Source organism: Melanotaenia boesemani, chromosome 20, assembly GCF_017639745.1.
Source record: "Melanotaenia boesemani isolate fMelBoe1 chromosome 20, fMelBoe1.pri, whole genome shotgun sequence".
Lineage (NCBI taxonomy): Eukaryota > Metazoa > Chordata > Actinopteri > Atheriniformes > Melanotaeniidae > Melanotaenia > Melanotaenia boesemani.
The window spans coordinates 20,498,987-20,521,868 of NC_055701.1; the positions used below are offsets into that span (position 1 = coordinate 20,498,987).

The 22,882-nt window shown below is 38.6% G+C and overlaps 1 protein-coding gene across 4 annotated transcripts; it reads right to left on the reverse strand.

Annotated features, from left to right (window-relative positions):
• Nucleotides 1–1,296: 1,296 nt before the first annotated feature.
• rps6ka5 (ribosomal protein S6 kinase, polypeptide 5) lies at nt 1,297–22,677 on the reverse strand. Of its 4 annotated transcripts, none has more exons than XM_041971950.1 (18): nt 22,611–22,677; nt 22,391–22,515; nt 19,667–19,738; nt 18,994–19,212; nt 18,644–18,759; nt 18,450–18,551; nt 16,177–16,260; nt 15,979–16,082; nt 15,306–15,456; nt 15,011–15,172; nt 13,701–13,826; nt 12,418–12,551; nt 11,020–11,113; nt 9,910–10,080; nt 9,405–9,596; nt 7,066–7,225; nt 5,678–5,841; nt 1,297–5,169 (listed from the first exon to the last, which is right to left on the reverse strand). In XM_041971950.1, the coding sequence occupies exons 2-18, from the start codon at nt 22,458–22,460 to the stop codon at nt 4,876–4,878; spliced, it is 2,415 nt and encodes an 804-aa protein (XP_041827884.1). In that variant the 5' UTR covers nt 22,461–22,515; nt 22,611–22,677; the 3' UTR covers nt 1,297–4,875. The 4 variants fall into 4 exon arrangements, with proteins under 4 accessions (XP_041827884.1, XP_041827887.1, XP_041827886.1 ...); XM_041971953.1 differs by having other exon boundaries at nt 22,391–22,475; nt 22,606–22,677; XM_041971952.1 differs by having other exon boundaries at nt 22,391–22,475; nt 22,611–22,671.
• Nucleotides 22,678–22,882: the final 205 nt, after the last annotated feature.

Genomic DNA, 22,882 nt, shown 5'->3' on the forward strand with positions numbered 1-22,882 from the left:
CAGGCTGCTTACTGTAAGTGAAATCTGCTGTTATCCTCATCAGAGCAGAAATAGCTCTTTTGGATAAGAGTGAAACATCTTCAAGAAACTAAACCCAGTCCAGTGACTGGACTCAACATGGTTGAATATCATGAGCTGGATGAATGAACCTTTACAGAAAAGGTCTTTGAATTTAAAAAAAAATCAGAATACTTTCCTTAATGAGAAAATGTTTGTACCCATTTTATTTGTCAAAATCCATAAATCATACATTTATTGTCCTTCTAAAAACTCATACATAAATTCTGGTATCACAAAATATTTTCAGTAATGTAAATAAAATTGAAAATACAATGAAGAACTGAAAGAAAAGACTCATTAAGAGTGGTATCAGGATATTGAATGTACAGATGCAATCTGTCAACAAGTAAAGCATTTACTGAAGCAGAGCTTTCTCCTCATTGTTTAGATCTTCAACATGCCTAAAAACCTTAACAATGCTTTTTCACAGTGCCCTACAAAGCAGGCAAGCACACGGTGTGTCCTTGTAGCAAGTAAAGTACTATCATGTTGAGGTTTATACATCAAAGAGGACCTACACAACATCAAAGAAGACATTTTCTTCATCTACAAAAAATTTAATTACACGATAATAACATACAGGTGCAAAGTTTTGCCCTTAAAGCTTGACTGTGTTTTTAAGCAGTTTAGCATTGACCAATCTCAAAGGGATTTGCTGCTACAGTACATTTTGACAGGCTTACATTACAGTATGACAATGAAAATATTAACAGCTGTTGCACAGGTATAAACTGAGGACGATAACATGGATCCTTTCAACTCGTGCATGCATAAGCATCACTGTTTTCCCCAAAAAAATAAAAATACTGGAACACTTTTAATTAACAGTGATGTCCATCATTATCTTTATGTAGAGCAACACTGATGCTGAGGCAACCTAAACACATATTCAAGTTTTCATGGTGGAAGTTCTGAAGCAATGAACAAGATGCCTCTGACAGTGTCTACTTATTTCTTTTTACAGCTTGCGTTATAGCTGCTATGATATATTGTGTCTGCTTGATTGCCAAGACTTTTTCTCTTAGTTGGCACAGTATGCATTTTGAGTGAAGTGACCCTTTAAACCAGTGATGTCCAACTTTTGATTAAAACAAATTATATCTGTACAAAAGCTTTCACTAAGTTGTGTAACCGAATACGTTTCATTCAAGACAACCCATTAAACTTAACCTTTTTTCTGAAAGTTTTAACATAAATTTTAAGTGGAAAAAGCTGGAAAACATGAATACCAATATAAATCAGCAACCATTTATTCAGAACATTTTGCAGTATGTATTTACATTATTTGTGGGTGATTATAATATGCGGAATACACTTCCTGTTTGTTCCTCAGGAAGAAAAAAAGACAAACAGCAAAAACATTTAACAGGTGTCCCTTTGGGTGCAAGAATACATGGTTGCAGAAACATTTCAATATAAGGTTCACATTGCTGCAGCTAATTCTATTATAAAGGTCTTGGTGTTGAAGCATCATCAGCAGGTTGGACACTTCAGCACCATGGCCAGCTCCATGCATATTCCTCCTAAAAGCTGACAGAAAAAAATCACGCAAACAATGCAACATTTGTCCCCAAAAAAACCGAGACTTTTGCCACAACATCAGCACAGAAGCACCTTGCAGAGGAGCTGGGCATTCACTGCAAGATATCACTCAATGTCAATTTCAGTATCTGCCACGTATTCCCACATATTACACTATTGTTGGTACAGAAGCACAGAAATTATATAAACTGATTTCCTTCAAGTTTAAACATACAACAGTAGTAACTGCTTAACAAAACAATACAAACTACCAGCTTTCTAATCAATGCATTAAAACTGTACCAAGGTTTAGCTCATTAGTTGAGATGTTTTCAACCTTAAAAAGAGGAAGCACTGAAGGCAGAAAGAGAGAGAGAGAGAGAGAAAAAAACCTTTCATTAAAATTCCAAAAATCTAAAGTGTACCAAAGACAACAGGGCTTCAAATCAAAACCCTCCTTCCTCTCTTGTCCTCATAGTGGCACAACGAACAAGCTGTTCATCAAAGAGAAGGAGGGGGAGCTAGATTTAGAATCTGCCCCAGGAGATGTTGGTACTAAACCAACCCTTTCCTGGGATGCACTCTTATGTTCCCAACAAAGACAGTGAGCTTGGTCCCACAGCGACAATGAGTGGAGTATTTTCTTTGGAACAAACAGCAGTGCAGCACATCAGCTAATAGAGCATGGCTCCCAGAGGAGAGCTCAATATAGGACACTCTTCCTCTTCCTCCACTTGAGCTATTAATAAACCCAAACAAAAGAAAAGAGGCTTAATGAGGCAGCAACAGAGAACTCATGCGAACTAAGTTAGACAAGAGCTTTGTAGTGTTGAGTTCCAAGGATTCCAGCTCTTTTATGGGGAATTGCTCTGACTTTCTTATTCCTTTTACATTTGAGTAAATGTATGAGTAAAAGTATGGTCTATATACACTTCATTATGCCCATTTTATGCACTGCATTTAAATCTGTTTGATAGGGTTTCCATAAAATGACAAAAGCAATAGAACAGCAAAAAGAGATGCATAGTTTTGGGCATGATAATGTATTAGATATGGATTACATAGTTCCTAGAAAGGCTCTTTTAAAAGAAAACAGTGTGTGCTGTGACAAAATTATCAGAGCTGATATCAAACATGTTGCTGACAGGACAAAACATAAACTGTGCTAAATTAAGTATTTCTTTGCATATTTGCATGGAAGCAAGTATCTCATAAAACTTAAAGCAGCTACCTTAAATTTAATGCTTTGGTTCTGATTGGGAGTGTATTAAAACGGAAGAAGATGAAGGAGTGTATTTAGATGAACACAGTAGTCTAAGAATCTAAACTATCACATTCCGATCAAGGGCCCTCTACATATGAACAAAACGCCAGAATTTCAATTATTTGTATGAAAACAGGCTTAAAACAACTTCTGGAAAAAATAAATAAACAGCATCACATTTAACTTGCTGAACAACTAACACCAGTATTTTAATACTGGGAAATTACAATACAATATTTAGACTGTTATAAAGTTTTGGTACATCCAGAATAATTCAAACAGTAGCACTTTAAAGTCCCAAATTTAATCAGGATCTTCCAAAAACACAATAAATCAACTAAGAATCTGCCTTAATGCCAATAAAAAACAAAATGAAAAAAAAAAGTGGTTAATATTTTTCAGTTCAGATCGTGCACTGAAGACTTAATAACTAGAGATCAGCCTAGAAGTGCGAGCTGTCACACAGTGCAAAGATCACCATTTCAGTCATGCAGTGCGACGTGGTAAATAGAGCGAAAACAGCATCGAAAGCAAAGGGGTTTGTCTTAAGTTTGTAAATTAGAACTTTTCAATAAGAGTTTAAGTTTTGCAGTAAAGCAACACAATGAGTAACGTTTTGCACTATATTACCTTGGAATGACCTTACGTACTCAGATGAAAACTCAATCAATATTTGATTTACTTGCAATTTTGGCACTAAAATATTCCCTTTGCAAAATAATTACATTTTGTTATATCTGAAAAGGAAGCCAATTAAAACTGCAACCTGGTACTTTACATCAGAGGACACTTAACGTCCCACTAATAGGAGGCTGATCTGGATTTTCCATTTGGGACATTTTAACAAATCCAATTGGTTGCAGTGATAATGAGACAATTAAGTCTTGTACATTACCACACAAAGGAAACCCACTGCTGGGTTAAATACTGACCTGAGGGATGGGACAGTGTGGAGCTGCACCCATGTTGAGTCTTGAAGTGGTCATATTCCCACATCAGAGGCAATAAGTCTAAATTTAGCTCTTCTGGGAGGGTTGCATCCCTGCAGGCAGCAGTATTCCCCACACAACCGTAAAACAATGAATTCCATAGAATGTAATCCTTCTGCATTTGGTTTTTCCGACTAATGTTTACATTTTTGCTTCTTTTATCTATGCAAAGAAAGGAAATTATTTATTCATTTATTTTTGAACCACTGGCCACAGCTGCAGTTCAATTCCCCAAATTCCCCATCTCCCTATCCCTATCTCACACTGTTTACATAACTGTCTCAACCTGCTAGTTGCATTGATGTGGATAATAAATACAAAGTAGTACGGATGACCTGACTATATGAAAGGAGCCTGTTGAGCTAAAATGAACCAAACCAACACAGAAACTATGCCTTTTCACTGTATTCATAATTTCCTTTTGGATCCTTTAGAACCATTAATAAGTTAACAATATAGCTCATCATAAATAAATTTCAGTCTGTAAAATTCACATATAAATATTCTGCTCCATCTTGCAGAGACTTCTCAGAAAAGAAGTAAGCCCAAGATTACGAAGCATTTCTCTTCTCCCTTTGACGGAAAATACAAAGCATCCATGGTAAACACTGCAACTTTCCCTTTAAAACCCCTGGAGACATGGACAAAGACAGGTGACTGGAGAGAACAGCGATATTGATTTTATGATGAGACTGACAACGTCTCTCCATTGTCTGCCTGGACCAGGGACAGTGGGGCAGCCCTTTTCACTTCTGACACCGGTAACAACTCCTTCCTGGTCCAGTCCCTGATTGATACAGTGTGTGTTTGTGAAAGTCAGAGAAAAAGAAAAGATAGGCTATTGCTAGTGATGATTGATTGATATTGAGGTGACAGTTGCTGCTCCTGCTGCATGCTTGGTTTTGAAGATAAACGGACATCCATGCAATTGAGCCACAGGAAAAAAAAAAAAAAAAAAAAGAAGAGAGCCATTTCCACATTGGTCGCAGCCATCCTTCGGTTTGTGAAACTGAATCTGGATTTTTTTTTTGTCTCACTGTCTCACAGTCCTTCTGAGAAGTCAAAGGCTGGAGGTATTGGCTGATACCCAGAGTCTGTTCCCGGGGCCACCGGTGTGTTGACAGGAGTGCTGTTTGAGGGCTGTGGGTTAGCCTCGCCCTCTGGAAAAGTCTTCTCCTGAGATTGAGACGAGGAGGAGGAAGAATGGGTGCTCTCACTGGAACTGCTGCGGGTCTCTGTGCTGGTACTTGTCTTTTTCATTTTCCTCCTTTTGGCGAGTGGCGCCTTGTCTACCGTTTGTAGGCGGAAACCTTCCCGCTTACATTTGTTGAATGCCTGAAAGAAAAAAAAGAGAATTTGCGAGCCAATTACTAGGATTTCTAGTAATTATTTGATTTTCAACTAATGCATTGATTTAATCTTCATTAAACCACATACTGCTCGTGTTGTTCCAGCATTACATCACTATGTTCTCTTGTTTTTCCATCAAAATAACTTTCCAAGTTTAGTGCTTTAGCTCAAAAATGAATTTTGATACAAAAAATACATTGAAAATGGCTGCCATTTTTTTTTATCTTTACTTTGTGATTAATTGATCTATAAATGTCAGAAATACTGGGTAACATGCAGAGAACAAAACAGATTCAACTGTAAGAGACTAATTAAATATTAAAACTTAACTGCAACTCATTTCAGCTGTGTTTTGTATGAATCTCCATATAATATTTGTCAAATAAGGTTGTAAATTTAGAACCTGGTTTAGAATTTGAACAACAGCTGCTAAATGCAACACAAAAATTACAGCCAACTTTCTAACAATGGTGCACTTCTCTTCATGTCTTACATTAAAAGTAGCTTTGACGCAAGTGTGGACGGAGGCAGTGGAGGAGCCGAGTATGTCCGGGGTCATGAGTGGGTTGGAGGACAGCTGGCTGTCGGCCTGGAGCCAGGCATTGTAACGGAGACCACACATCTTAATCCTCTTGTTTGGGTCCACTGTCAGCAGCTCTGCAGGAATTAATACACTTTTAACAGTTTTTCTTACATCAGAGGTAAGATGAGACACGAGTGAGTCATAGATAGGAAGTGACTTCTCATTTATGACTGATTTCTTTTTCTTTATACCTGCATTCTACCTGGCTAGCAAGGGGTGACTTCTCAACTTGTTGGCATACCAGTCGATGGAAAAACTGCTCTTCGTCTTGATTTCATCACCAAACATTTTCATAACAACATTCTGGACCCAATCTTAAGTTTTACCTGTTATCTACTAGATAATTATGTCCATGTTGTGAATAATCATTGGAGTATAACAGTGCTGCTGTGTGATTATCCAGGTATTATTCAAATATACATCATTTCTAGGATTCTCAGATATACACCAAGCTGGTTTATAACTTGAGTTTTAAAAGACCTCAATGGGAAGCTGAATTTGTGGCTTCAACATGGGTCTGCAAAACCATTGGATGATTAGAAAATGGCAACATACATCTTTTATACAGTCAATGCTCTTAAAAAACAAAATTGTACTGTATTGCTCAGACTTATTAACTGACTCCTTAAGCACTGCAAGCACACACAACAAATGTTAAGCCCACTGCTTTGCTTTTAAGGCCATATATAATAAATCTGGAATACCATATTTGAGAAATGACAGTAAATTTTGTACTTTTTAGCTTTAACCTGCACTTTATATCAAAAAGCTGAACCAACAAACTGTGGCATCGCCACTTCTGATGGCTAATGGGCATCACAATAGTGAACCACCATCATCCCCACCTGATCTTGCCCTCAACCTACGATGGGATCATGCTGCCAAACAGAGTACTAGCAGCTTTATAAAGTGTGAGTCATCCATGAAAAATGCAGAGTCATGGATACAAGGAGCTGCTGTCACACCAAGATGTGAAGGACAAACGAGGCGAAAGTGCTCAGAGCATCAGCGTAAACACAGACATAGCAGAAAGATTACATAACCACCATAGCATGGAATAAAAACGGAAGTGGGATTGCTTAATCACTATAAGTAACTACAGAGAGGCTAGTGGTAAGTTAGCAAAGCTTTTTCTTACAAAACCACTGTTTCATGGACGATCTGTTAGGAGGATCATAAACATTGCCCAACCATAGTCAATTCTAATACACGTTATACTCTATAACATCTAATCTGTTATCTTGAGGAAAGAACAAGTTAGTTCATAGTTTAAGACGACAATGAGCCTCTACCCTTACCTTGTATCAGGTCCTTAGCTTGCTGGGACACATTTCTCCAGGCTTGTCCTTCAAAAGAAAAGTCTCCCTGTTTGATTTTCTTCATAATCTCTTCAGCACTGGTGTGAGTCAGGCTCTTCTCCTGACACTGAAAAGGCACCTGTCCAGACAGCATGGTGTACTGAAACAGAGGAAGACCACACAAACTGTTGTAAAAACCGACGTTCATACAGGCTCAAAGCTTAATTAGCTATAACGTAAATCTAACTGTAACAAGCTTTGTGCAAGTGAGACACAAACTGTTACATGCTTGTTTCGGTTAATTGTATACTGCCTACAACAAAAGGGGAAAATAAAATAGGCATTAGTGCTGAAATGAATGCACTGATAATTACAAGCCTTGAAAGCACTCTTGACCGATCACGACTGTCCACATTTTTCCATTGTTAAGCTGCATGTTGTTGACCGTGGTTGTACCAGCACTAAAAAGAGAGTGACCTGTGCTCAGCTGAATAAACAAGATACTCTCACCTTGGCCTGCTTACATCTGCCCACAGAGTTCTCATTAAAATGACACTGGTGGGGAATAGCCCTTTTGGCAACGGTGGATTGTTGTGCTGTGACCTCCCTCTTTCCCTCAGCTCACTCGGATTGCAGTAAATTGTACACACAGCATGTCAGTAGCTATTTCGTCAAATCTTCATGAGACATACTATTTCCCTAACCCTCCCCCAGGGGGTGGCGGCGCATAGCAGCACTTCGCATAAAGCCCTGGCTCTGTATGGACGAGTGGCCAAGTACAGAAATCTCCCTCTAAACTGGCCCCCTTGTGCACCCTCTCCTTATCCTCCCTATCTCTCCTTTTTTATTTTTCTTCTCCACACAGAAAAAGCTTGAATGAGGACGACATTTCTGCCAACAGAATGCAGCATCACACGAGCGCAGCCAGAGCTGGCCTGGTTCTCCCTCATTCTGCTCATTTTATCTGTGTCAGCTCACCACAGGATGCTGAAGGCTGGATGAAAGAACCAGATATTAATCATGCAAAACAGATAAACAAGGCCATCCTCAAACATGCATACATACATGTACACATGCATTACCCATGCACACGCTGAAAGCTAAAATCAGATCAAATAACTTGATTGTTTAAACAATGGCCTGCAGTAAATGTTTAATCCATTAACTATACAAAACAGGAAAATGAGCAGTGTATGGAGCTTCTGATTAGCCATTCATTTTATCAGTTAGCAATTTGGGGGGAAAAAATCTTCAAAGTGGAGCTCAAAGCTGTGGATTTTAAACATCTTAGTATGACGATAATATAATCAGGTCACTTTCCTGAGGCAGAGAAAAATTATAGTCTTAAGTCTAAAATTTAGATTACAATACAAGGCCTGCATCCTCTTTAAGAACAATGAGCCTCATTCACCAACAGTTTTATTAGCAAATTTGTTCTTAGATCCTACTTACAAACATTTTACGAAAATTGTTGCTTTCACCAAAATCTTCGTATGCTACGAACACTCAGGAATACGCTTCGGAACATCTGAAAGCCGACACGTTCGAACAAATTCAGCATTTGTGTTGCTTTCTGATGTTCTGTTCATTAAAATACAATAATAAAACTACAGTTAAATAAGGAAAATCAGGCTTCAATGCACATCTTTATTATTATGTTTTGTTTTCATTTATTATTTTGTCATGTCTTTATTATTTTTCGACATCTGTTTCTCTTCTGTTTGCACACGGCCTGCAAGTCATGACCTTTTATGGGCAATTTTTAGGGGTTCACATATGCAAAATAGAGCAGGCTGGTCCGTCCTTTCACCTTACGAAAGATTAATATTCACCATTTTAAGAGGAAAGATATGAACAATTGCACAGTCTACAAACATGTTCATGAATCTGATGGAGGGTTTTCGTAAACAATGAAGCCCACTGACTGCACATATCTATAAATCAATAAATCTATTGTATGAGAGGAGTTACTCCTAATAAACAGTAGGCACGACCACTTTCTCTTTTAGTGTGGTGTCTATGCCACATTTCTGTTATATGACAGAGAGCAGCCTAACTTCAGACAATGCCGTTGCAGCCATTTCTCTAAAAATGTCTCTAAAATACAAAATAATACCACATTAACCATGAAGAGCATCTTCTTCTTCCAGCTTGGACCACTTTTTTTCTTATGAACAAGGAGCATTTATATTCATTTATTCATTCCTGGCTAAATTAACTAATAAAAGAATGAAATATTAGACTGTGGACATTTCTTTGTAACTACAATTTCATGTTAATTTGGCTTATATTCATACATTTGCCAATATTATGTTTTAACTCCTTATTTGTGCACTCACCAGAATGACCCCCAGACTCCACAAGTCGCAGGACTCATCATAGCCGTCGTATTTGAGTATCTCTGGAGCAGCGTACTGCAGGGTGAAGCAAGGGGTCTTCAGAAGCTGATTGTCTGGTGGTTTTAGGCGAGCAAAGCCAAAGTCTATGATTTTTATCTCAGAGTTCTCACTCTCATCTGTGAAGAGCAGGTTCTACAAAGCAATTCAAGACACAAACAGCAATCATTTTTTTTTCTGCTCAGCAAAACCGGTCCACTTGAGAGCCAGCTAAATTGTACTGAGTGACTGGATCTTTCGCTAGGGTCAAACAATTATACTCTTGCTTCAAAAAAGATTGCAGAGTCAGATTGACACTACAACACACTGTATCTCATTCTGAAAAAGACAGTAATTCTGTTGTAAAAGCATATGATCTAGACAGTCGGTATTCATCGCTGGGACACAAACTGTGCTCAGATGCTAAAGAATTTCTTGGGAGAAGCTCTGCTGGGTGAATGTTTAATACCTCCGGTTTCAGGTCCCTGTGCACCACTCCTACATCATGCATGTGGCTGACAGCAGACACCAGTTTGCGCATGATGCGACTGGCCTCTGTTTCGCTGAAATGCTGCTTCCTGCGGATCCTCTCCAGCAATTCCCCTCCACCAAGCAGCTCCAGAACCAGGTATGTATGGAGCTACAACAAAGACAAACAAAGCATTTTCGTATTTCTTGCGAAACTCTGCGGCATCCATTCTCAACCTTTAGTCTTTGCTTTGAAATACTGCAGTAGGTCAAAACACTCCAAAAGATTTAGCAACTAAATAAACAGAGATAATTGTGTTGCATTGTAAAATGCATTAATTTTATTTTCACAGCTTGAGTTATAAATTAAAAAAAAGCTAAATGCTGCCCTTTGATATGGTAAAAAGATATTTCTCTGTTGAAAAATATAGAAAATCAGCCCATCCTTGATCTCATGGTGATGAGATCAAGCTATAATAGTACTAAGTAAAATTGAAAGGGACCAAATAAAGTAGAAAGAGAATAATATGTCTGAACAACGGGGTAGTTTCTCATTAGTGCTGGATCCAGGGAACAAAGGCAGGACTCAGTTGAGACGAAGCGAGGCAGCACTGCTTTGATCTGGGTCACAGGCCTGTGAGGTACAGTAATAACCCCACTGAGCTCATCAGGACTAAAGTGGTGCTCCTGGGCATGAAGGACCTCTGCTAATGAACCTGTATGCAGTCAGACACATGAAAACACCTTCCCAATAACAGAGGTAAGCTCCACTTGGAGAGCCTGCACACTCTGTTTGGATTAAGTGTGCAGCTCGATTAGCCACACTAAAATTAATCTAAGTTGCTTCAATTTTGTTGGACAGAATAGGACTTTCTAAAGCTGCAGTTTACAAATAAATCAGTGTTGAAATATCAAGAACAGATACAAGACAGATATTCATGGGGCAAAATATAAAGAGATAGAGAAAGACTTCCAGGCTCCCAGGATCACTATTAATCTGCCTTGTTCCAGTTCTAGGACTTAACAAGGCTGCAGCCCCCAAAGACTCCACAGACAGCTGAGGAAAACAGAATTTATGATGGTGAATAAAAAGCTCCAGAACGAGCTCTACCTGGTCGTGGTAGATTTCATGTAACTTGACAATGTTAGGATGGCCATCGCAAAGCTTCAAGGCTGCGATTTCCCGCTGAGTCTGTGCCTCCATCCTACAGCAAAACACAAGCAATCACAAAATAAAACACAACTATGAAAATGTCTTTTACCTTCCTTTTGCTATTTTGGACATATTTAAACTTAATTATATATGTACTACATGTAAACAAACACAGAAATAAGAGGAATATAGAAACAAAAATAAAACATTTCTCTACATTAGTGCATATAATGGGGTATGTCTCTGAAAACATGTCAGTCAACTTGCAGCCAGCTCAGATGATACCATGGAGCTAGCACAATGAAACTAGCTTTGCACGCAAGCTGCTTTGTTTTCACTTGCTCAGGGTATCAACCATTGTTACTTTACCCTCTAATAGAGCCCAGCAGACAGACTATTTTTAAGGGTAATGTTGGACCATTTTTCAGAACGTTATGCCAGCTCAGACCAGTTCAACACCTGAATTGTGATGAGATTGTGCCTAGAAGAGGGATCAGTACCAACTGGTCATGACTGGATTGAAGGCTAGTTGTGTTTTTGCTGTATTCAGGCAACATAGGTTCTAATTTAAGTATGTGTGTTGCTGCTAGATTACCTCAGAAATGCAATCACTAATCAAACTGCAAGATTTTTTCTGTTAATGTGGAGTGTGAGCTCAGTTTGTCATGTGTGCAAGGGAAAACTACCTATTGTATGCTTTCTAAAACTGTGAAATGTTTTACCTTACTAATTTAAATTAGTAAGGTAACAGAAAGCTGTATGACTGTTCTCAAAAGAACCACAAAAAGTTTAATTAGAAAAAAAAGAAAGATGCTATGAAGAGGGAACATAAGACATGGTAGAGAAGGACGCTTCGGTATTTTTACCAAAAAGGTATTTTGATGAAAGCATGCACGAAAAATAACAATAAGCTTGCAAATGTTACTAACCAATCATTTTTTGGTTCAACATTTGGACTGACTGGAAATAATCATTTTGTTATACATCCAAAGAGGCATTTCCATTTGTTCAATGATGTCTGGTGTCTGACTGAAGCAAACACACCAGATGAGAGCACATTTTGTAGAAATCGTCAGCAGAAACAATCAGAGTTCTAAGAGTTGTACTTATTTGACCCACATCTGGCAAACCTAAACAAGAGTAACGAGGAAAATAAAAATCAGATTGCTTTTACTAGTTTAACACATTTCTAATGTAATATTTCCACAAGGCTATGTTTACAGTTGGCGGACCAAGCCTCAGATTCAGCCAGGGAGCACAGAAGGGTGGGCTTGATGTAGCTAATAAAACTACACTATAAATATAAACACAGAGTCAAAAGCATCTGGATTAACAAACATATCTATGCGCTTGTACCTCTTGCTGACAATCTTGACTGCATATTCCTGTCCAGTCTTCTTGTGTGTGCAGCGTCTACAGATGGAGAAGCTACCCTCTCCCAGAGCAGTGTCCTTCAGGTCCATCTCATAACTCATATAGAAAGGCGAGTCCTGCACATAGGAACAGTGAACCAAATTAATTATGTGGTAACATTAAATCCGAGAGGCATCACCAAAGATAAAATAAATCCTTTTTAAAAAATAGAATAAGCTCTTTGTACAGGTTTTGTAAGCACCTGCATTTCTTGTGATCGCCTTTCATGTGAATATGATCTCATCCCTCTTGTTGCTTTCATTCCTTCTTTACATTCTTGCAGTTTACTTCGCACTATCCCAATAGAGGAGCGGTTTTCAAATTTAAGTTTACTCTGGAGGTCATACATAAACATCAAGCTTACATTAAACACGCAAGCTAATTTAATTACTTCTGACAAGAGGGAAAATCTGCACAGCCCACCTCACTCTTGACCCACTTCTCAACCAAAATGAAATGATCTTCTGTTGCTCTATTTTTATAACCCTAGAGGCTTTCAGGCTTTTTTTTACATGTACAAACTATACAGTGATTGCAGCAGTCAATGAGGAGCTTTTCCTGAAAAGCTAAGCAAAGCTTTCCTGTTGTAGAATGTAAAAAAAAATGCAAGAGATCACTACAACATGCGAAAAAGTAAATGAGTTTACTAGTTTCCTGTTTGCCCAGGAAAACATAAATAAATAAATAAGCCTATAAAGTACAGTGAAGTTTTATTGGAATTCTGAGCACATCTGGAGCAAAGCGCTGCAGGAGTGCACTGGTACAAGTTCATTTTTCTAATGAGTCTAAGCTCTGAAAGAAATCGCTTAACTGCAACTAAGTTTACATGCACGTTATGTTAACATTTTCTTGATTAATCAACAGACTGAAAAGAACAATAATCACCACATACAATATTTACCACAGAGTATATCTAAAAAATAACATTCTTGTAAAAAACTGTCAGAATCTTTATGAAAGTTTAAAGAAGGTAAAAGCAAAAAAGATGTTGCAAAAAAACACAACATACTGCAACAGCACACAAGTGCATTCATGCAAAAACAATAATAAAACAGGATAAGGTCTAAAAAATTAATCTTAGAGCATTTAAACTAGTTGAGTTGTTAAAAAAAATTTTTTTAAAGTGAAGTGGAATAGCAAGGAAGGGAAAAAACCTCATCTCTCTGTGACAGCAGCCATTAGCTTAAGTGTGTTTGTGCAGGAAGATCCAAGTCCATTTATCTAACCTTCATCATGGCGCTGCGGGCCACCGCAGCAGAGCCTGGCCTCTCAGAGCCCCCACACAGCTGGACTGGGTCGTCCATCACCACATTCCTCTTGAACAGGATGGAAGGGGCCATGAAAGAGTATCCCTGCACACAGAAAGGGAACAGCTCTCTGTGTTTACATTTTACTAAGACATAAAAGTGAAAGACAGATTAATGCACTAAAGAAAAGGAAACTTCCTTTGCTGTTGTTGACAAGATTCTAAAAAACATTTACTGAAATGTGAGTGACAGTGGCTGTCCAGCTGTTCTCATTGTTAAACTTGCCATTGTGGAGTGCTGCCTGCTTAATTCCAGCTGTGGGGAGCCCAGAGCTTTGAGCTGGCATTAATCTCCCCCACCATCACACACACAGCTGTGTAGTATGTAGTGACAGCAATAGATGGACGGAAGGATGGGATGCTGAATGAATGAGATGCCCTAAATTGCCGGGCTTGAATATTTGATTGCTCTGCTGTGAAATTACATCTTGGCGCTCTTAATGCAATTTTAATTTTGTTTTGTGAGCCACCACGGGGGAGCAAGTGCACGACTTAAACTGGGATTGCTGTCGTTATCTCAGAGATTGCTAGGCTTGCAAATTATAAAGACCACAAAATTTCAGACTATGTGAATGGCAGCTGAAGGGAAAAAAAGCCAAGATGAAGTTGGCAATCAAAGACTGAAGGCGTAACCGAGATAGACGTGGTGATGCTCTCAAAGTGTAACCTTTTATTCCACAAGAGAAGCCCGTTAATGGATCTATTGATCTACCAAGCTCAAGGATCCAGAAGGCAATCAGAGTTGAAATTTCATGCAATACATCAGACAGCTATCAGCTGGCATGAAGTTGTGGGCCATATTATGGTTCAAAGCTACATCAAAAATAGTCATTCACATCTGTTACTTCAATGAGAGCTGCATATGGCAGCAATTACCACAATAAAAGACTCTTTAGTCAATTTGAATACCAATGCATACAGACAGACTCATGTTGACTTACAGCAACCTTTTGAGGACATTCAAAACTTCACTTGATTACTTCAATTGCTGTGGAGTATGTCAAATATAGTCACAGACAAAAAGTGGGTAATGCTTAATGCAATTTTTCATCTGTGTCAACATTTCACAGCTCCTGCAACCAAAGCCCAGACAAATATGGGCTCAAAACAAATGCCAATGTAAATGTAATTCTTCTAAAAAATGACCTGCAAAGGAATATCCCTGTCTGCAAACAGCAGAACCAAGACAACAACACAACAAAAGCAGTCTGACTGTCTGACATCCCCCACCTGGAAGATGCGGTCACAGTTCTGAGGCAGAGCTGCAGGGGAGTAGGTAGGGTCCATCTCTGTGAACTCATCTGCAAAGTTGCTGACATCAAGCTCATCCCGAATCACCGGCTTGAAGGGTGCAGGCACCTTCTTAGCTGCCAAGTCCTCCCAATTAATTTTCTAAAGGGAAATAAGAATAAAAGGAGAAACTAAATAAAATTTTGCCCCACTTCATGCAAATGTTGCTCACATTATTCCCATTAAGTGTGACATTATTCTTCCCTGCTCAGTGGAAAAAGGCAAAATGATCAACCTGATAAAATGGATGATTCTTCACATTCTCTGCTCCATTAGGACCTGAGCCTAATCTCTTCTTTGGATCTTTGATGAGGAGACGCTGGATCACATCTTTGGCCAGAGGTCCCATGTCTTTGGGGAAAGGTGGATCCTTTTTGGAGATCCTCCTGTGATGCGTGTGACACAAATAGTCAGTGTGTAGTGTCTAATTATTAGCATCACGTAGGTAGCATAAGCATTTTTAGATGTCTTAAGCAAATTTAGGTATAAAAGTCTGTTTCTGCAAGTATCACATGGATCCAGCAAACACAACCGACCTTTAGAGTGGACAGTATCGCATGAGTTTGGTAAAATCAATGAACCCCACAAGATACAGAGCTAGGTGTCTCCATATGGACATCTCATGACTGGCTCCAAAGGTCAGTTTAGGAATGTTGTTTATGAGAACATAAAAAAAATGCTGCCATATTATGGTCAGACAGGTTTTTCTACAACTGGCCGAGAGTCCTCACAGATTTTCTGCAGATCTGTTTAAGATATCACTTTTTGTAATAAACCACTTTTTATTATACATCAAGTTGGTGTATTTTTACATGTCACCTGCTTCAAATAATACATTATAAGTGCTGCAGAGTGACTACAACAGAAAGCTTATGGCTGATCTGTTGATAATCGGGGAGAATCCATACTTGGCAATATCTGTGTGCGAGTTCTCATCTCCATCGACTGTGAAGGGTGATCCGCCAGTCAAAAGCTCGTACATCAAAACGCCGAGGCTCCACCAATCCACTGCCTGGAGTACAGGAAAGCAGAGTGAAATGGAAATCTCACAGATAAGAGTGCTCACATGTATGGCTTGATAGAACAAGATGAATAAGTGAATATACCTTGTCATGTCCAGACTCTCCCCCTTCAACTATTTCTGGAGCCATGTATTCAATGGTGCCACAAACAGAGAAAGCTCTTTCAACCTTTTTTTTAAGAAAAAAAAAACAAAAAAAAAAACAAGAAAATTAATCAACAGAAAAATCCTAGAGGTCACGTAAAACACAAAATCCAGAGAATTTTAGTCTTTGCATTTCAAAGCATCTCTGGATTGTAAAATGGATACAAGTGGACAGGATTAAAAACAAAGCCACTGAAAAGCATGCAACATATCAATAAATCTCTCAATCACTATTCTATATAAAAAAACTCATTTTTAAATTAGTAAATTTTAAAGATGAAGTTCAGTAAAACATTTTTATGCTTTATTTATGTAACAGCCATTAATAACTATAGCCGAGTACCACATGCAACCATGTGTTTCATCAGGTTTTTATTCAAATATTGATCAATTCTGGTAGTGGACGAAGTGAAGTGTATAGCATTATCATCATCCAACCCAGGTGCCCACATCAAACCAGTCAAAGATCTAAAATTAAATCACAATTTTCTCTAATGTGACATCTAAATCTGTTCTAAATTCAAGCAGACAAATGAGTTTAAGTAGAATCTCACTGTTCATATTACAAAACTCAATTCCAGTGAAGTTGGGAAAAAGTTTAAAATGTCAGTAAAATTAGAATAGAATGACTTGCAAACCTTTTCTAACCCATATTTAAATGAATACACCACAAAGACAAGATTATTCATGTTCAAACTCATAAACTTTATTTTCATAAGCAAATAATGATAAACTTAGAATTATATAATTGCAACAAGTGCCAAAGTAGTTGGGAAAGGGGCTTCTTCACCATTGTGTTACATCACCTTTCCTTTTAATAACACTCAATAAACGTTTAGGAAGTGAGGAGACTAGTTGTTGAATCGTTGATAGTGGAATCCTTTCCCATTCTTGCTTTATGTACAGCTTCAGCTGTTCAACAGTCCGGGGTCTCCTTTGTCTTATTCTGCGCTTCATAATGCGCCACACATTTTCAATGGGAGACAGGTCAGGACTGCAGGCAGGCCAGTCAAGCACCCGCACCCTCTTACTACGAAGCCACGCTGTGGTGAGACGCGCAGTGTGTGGCTTGGCATTATCCTGCTGGAATAAGCAAGGGCGCCCATGGTAAAGTTTCTGTTTGGATGGCAACATACTTTGTTCCAAAACCTGAATGTACGTTTCTGCATTAATGGTGCCTTGACAGATGTGCAGGTTACCCATTCCTTGGCCACTCATGCACCCCCATACCATCACAGATGCTGGCTTTTGCACTTTGCGTGCGTAACAGTCTGGGTGGTTCTGTTCTTCTTTGGACCGGAGGACACGACGTCCACAATTTCCAAACACAATTTGGAAAACTGACTCATCAGACCACAGAACACTTTTCCCACTTTGTATCAGTCCATTTTAGATGGGCTCGGGCCCAGAGAACCCTGCGGCGTTTCTGGATGTTGTTGATGAATGGCTTACGCTTTGCAACATAAAGTGTTAACCCACACTTACGGATATGGCGTCGAACTGTATTGACTGACAGTGGTTTTCCAAAATGTTCCTGAGCCCATGTGGTGATGTCCTTTACACATTGATGTCGGTTCTTAATGCAGTACCGCTTGAGGGCTCGGAGGTCACGGGCATTCAATAATGGTTTACGGCCATGCCTTTTACGCACAGTGATTCCTCCAGATTCCCTGAACCTTTTCACAAGATTATGGACTGTAGATGATGATATCCCTAAATTCCTTGCAATTGTACTTTGAGGAATGTTGTTTTTAAACTGTTCAACAATTTGCTCACGTAGTTGTTCACAAAGAGGTGAACCTCGCCCCATCCTTGCATGTGAATGACTTAGCTTGTTCGGGTCTCCCTTTTTTATACCCAGTAACGACTCTCACCTGTTGCTAATTCATCTGTTCACCTGCAAATAGTTGTTTGATTTCCATTCATCCACTTTCTGAGTAGTTATTGACACCTGTCCCAACTATTTTGGCACGTGTTGCTGTCATCAAATTATAGAGTTGATGATTTTCTCCCAAAACAATAAAGTTTATGAGTGAAGACAATAAATATGTTGTCTTTGCTGTGCATTCATTTAAATATGGGTTGACAAGAATTTGCAATTTACTTGAATCAATTTTTATTTGCAATTAACACACTTTCCCAACTTCACTGGACTTGAGTTTTGTAGAAAGCTGGTTGAAATTTAATTATACAGATTACAGAGACAAACTGTACCTGATCAAATTCTTTACTAAGGCCGAAGTCTGTAAGAACTATATGACCATTTGAATCCAGAAGAATATTCTCAAGTTTCAAGTCCCGATAGACAATCCCAAGCTGGAAAAAGACAATGAAAAGGATAAAACATAAGGAAATATGCACTGAAACAGATACAATGCCTTCTGGAGAGAATAAATCAGGGGGGTTACCTTGTGTAGGTGTTCTAGTGCCAACACAATCTCTCCACTGTATAAGGCTACTTCTTGCTCCTTAAACCGCACTCTCTGCACCAAGTGTGTGAAGAGCTCCCCACCATTTACATAATCTGTAATGAAGATAGTGTTTATCATGTTTTGACCTGAAACAGTGCAGGAGGTTAACGTTCCTACTAGACAAAGCAAGTTCTTTTTTTTTTACTACTACTGTATTTATTCCTACTTTTTAATTTCTATAATTCACTAAGTTGATGAAAATATTATCACTGAACTTTTTTGTTTTCATGTAACAAAACCTAACAAAGGAAGATCATTAGAGACAGTTTAATGTCAAATGTCCTAACCAAGAATGAGATGCAGCTTGGTGTCAGTCTGGAAGGCATAGTGAAGTGTTACAAGGAATGGAGACTGGCGGATATGTTCGAGCACTTGCCGCTCCGCCCGTGTGTGTTCAGCAGTCTTTGCCTTCTGTACAATTGTGGCCTTCTTCAAAACTTTCATGGCGTACAGTTTCCCTGCATCATGGCCACTCACTTTCCTGACCAGGAACACCTTGCCATATGCTGACGGGTAAAATACATAAAGAAAGAGAGTAAGGCTCAGAGGAAAGGTTAAAACAGAAATGACTGATTGACATGTTCATCATCCCCCAAAACACACTATATTAGATGCTTGTACTATTTTCTGAAATCCATCTTCTTTCCACACAGGCTGTTCTCTGCAGGCTGTGTATTTGTACCTTGCAGCAGACTGTAAGGTATGGTGAGCTGCCAGCAGAGGCCATTGCTGAGCCAAATCAACGGCAATGTGAAAAAGAGAGCTAGCGTGGAAGAAAATGACGTAGCAGACACAGATGCTGTTGATTTATCCAATTCCACAACGCTTACATTTAAAACAATGTGCTCAAAAGGTGCAAGACAACCTCTGTCCGATAAACACACATATGGAAGCTACATTTATGTAAGGAGAGAATCGTCTTTTGTGAAAAGGGCTGAAGAAAAAGGTAATAATACTCACCTCCTGTGCCCAGAACCCTTAAAAGCTCAAAGTTTTCAATGCCCACCCTCTCCACATGGCCTGTCAGGTTGGCTGAAGTTAAAGAAGAGATACAGAATATATGCTTGTTATTAACATGTCTTACAGACAAAGATATACAAACATATACTGATATTACAACAAATTTAAATAATAAAACAATTCATTCAGTGTGAAAAACGTAATGTTTAAAGGTTTATTTTTAAATAGCAACAGAAATTTTACTTTACTTAGTCTTTGCAAAGTCATCAAAATTCATGACAGAAAATGGCTTGGTCCATAACAACTACACTTCCTCTATAATAAAATTGCACATGCTTTTAAATAACAAATGTAATATGACGCCTGGTTGACCAGCTGGCTAATGAGCAGACATTTTATGGATAAAACGACCAGCTGTCTATGGCTTAAAAAGCCAGGCTGTAAAAGCATCTAATACTGAGCAGTTTGTTTATTTTATAACTGTTGCCAAAAAAAAGGTGTCAACGCTTCACAAAAGGCACATCTGCAGCGCTACACACTTTTTTTTTGTCACCTTTTTGTTATGCAAATTAACTAGACTGTGTTGATTTGAAAGAAAAAGAACACAAAACAAGTAACTGCAAGACTAATACTAGATCATCTGCACATAATGATAAAACCGGTTTAATAAAAGCAGCAAAACTAAAATACATGCATATTTTGTCAACTTGCTAAATGTAAATCAGTCTTGAAAAACAATACTTGTCAGGAATTAAACAAAGCTCCTGCACTGTTACATTTTTCTCCCAATTATGCAACAGTACAATAGAGTCCTCCATAAAAATCCAAGCAAACAATCTACATTAACCAGCAAAAGGACATTATTTTCCACAAAAATTGTAGGTGGATTCTGCACGTGCCATCAGTCACTTGCCATCCTCTTCAATCCGTCTAACAGTACAGCTGACTAAGCATAGCTTGCCTTTAGACATGTCCATTGTAGTGAACATATTCCTTCTGTCCCACACTCCGAAAATAGGTTACAGAGCAATTAATGCAGATGATTTTTATCTTTTCCAATTTTTTTTCTCTTTCTAAACACACAAGAAGAAATGTTCGGGCTTTTTAAGAGGCAACCATAATGTACAAAATCTAATTTCAAAACAAAACTGCTGTTCTTTAAATTTTGAGGTCAGAGATTGAGGTTGCAAAACACCTTCGTCAAGCTCACCCTGCAAGGGCCAAGTTTGATTTTGGTGTTTATTAATAGACTGACAGAGGTGTCCAATCAGTTACCCTACTGCAAGACAAGAGGAAACTCTTCCATTAACTGAAGGAGAAGATTCCTTTATTTATTTGGCTGGTTTCTTGTTGATTCAACGTCCCAAAACCTTTCCTTTTTATTAATAGCAAAGCATCACAACAAAATGACACAGTGATCACGAGCGGATTGTTATTGAAAATTTGCTTAAGGAGACCAACTTATTTTTAAAATAAGAGTTAAAGATATTTGGTCTTAACTAAGTAGGATTTGTATGTTTATTTACATGTGATCTCCACAGGGTTGAATCCTACTTCATGGGTGCAAAGAAATGTAAGCTGCAACTGAACTAAAATGATGTAGGAAATTAAAAACCAGGGCAGTAGGTCTGAGTACACCACAGTCATGTTGCAGCCTGAACAACATAGTCATTTTAAATAGATGTCAAACTTTGTGCAGTAGACTTATTCATTGATCACTGTCATCCACGCAACCACAAACACTGATCATGCATTAATGCGTATTAACACTTATTCATCGTCTACTGTCGTTGTTAGAGGAATGCTCTCCAAGCTGCAGGTATTACTGACAATAAAGCCCCCTGTTTGACCTGATTGTGACATCTTTTTTTGTTTTGTTTGTTTGTTTATGTTAATCCTTACAACATGCCTTTAATTCAGTCTTTATAAGGACATATACTTTTTTGTATTTTGTTCTTGACTTCCTATACAAATATTTGTGCATGTCTTGGCAAGAAAACTCTTGCAAAGGATATCAATTGTCCTTTTTACCTGATTCAACAATGGTCAGAAAAAACTATTCTACAGTTTTACAGAGAAGATGACAGTGGGTGTCATAAGCTTGACTAAACAGCAGACATCTGTATATATTTGCTGGTATTTCTGACATGTACTAACAGTGCTCCGTACTGCATGTCTCATAAAAACAGGCTAACGTTGGCATTTGTGACTTCACACCGCAGCCGCAACTAGCTGTCTGCTAGTTGACTGAAGAGAAGTTAGCTCCCAATGCTATACAATTCAGAGCATTGCAGGAAAAGTTAACAATGAACCTCAAACAAAGGCGTTGGCAATGACATTAACTTGGTTCAGTCTTCATCGATGGTCTGATTTATCCGAGTGGCACGAGATCAATTAACAACCTATTTAAGCTAATGTTATTAGAACGGTTAACAAGTAGTGCTAGCAGTTAGCTGTCATCAGTAACATGCTTACATAACCCCAGATTGTGTGAGTTTGAAGTAACGTTGTATATTATTTCCACAGTCGGACAACCTTAGCTTTCTTCTGCTATTTCTGATCAACGTCAACGATAGTGTTAGCGCTTACTACAACCGCCCACTGACAGTGACAGCTGACTCCTCCAAGCTAGCCTGCAAATATTTATCCACTGGCACGTGTATTGAAGAGAATTGGCGAATAAAATGTAGTGCATTAAAATTCACCAGCTGGCAGACAACTTACCATTTTTCAGCTCATGTTTCACAGTAAACAGGTCACTTTCTCTGGAAGATCCCTCCATTGGGGATGGCATCGTAAATACGTGTCCCTGTTACAGTCAAAGATGTTTTCCAGATTAAGCTGCCAAGCTAGTTTGCAATACCAAAAATTCAAATAAATAATCACGAGTTGCCTTTTGGTCCGGCGGCAAACTCAACAAATAATCTGAATGTTGTTACCAAACCTGGCAGCAAGCAAGACCAAAGGAAGCACTTGCTTCTTCCAGTAGACAACCACGACCACTACCTTCGCAACCAGGCAGTCCCTCTTCTCTGATTGGTGCTGTTATGTGAAACTCTGTCTTCTGATTGGATATTTTTGTGGCAGACACATAATTCCGCCTTCCTCTGAAGACTGATGCTCCCTTCATACTCCCCTCGTACACGCTAGTATCAAAGGTGAGAATTAAAAAATGAATGTCCTCATTTTAGAAAAAAAAAGCTTTACTGCGTTTTG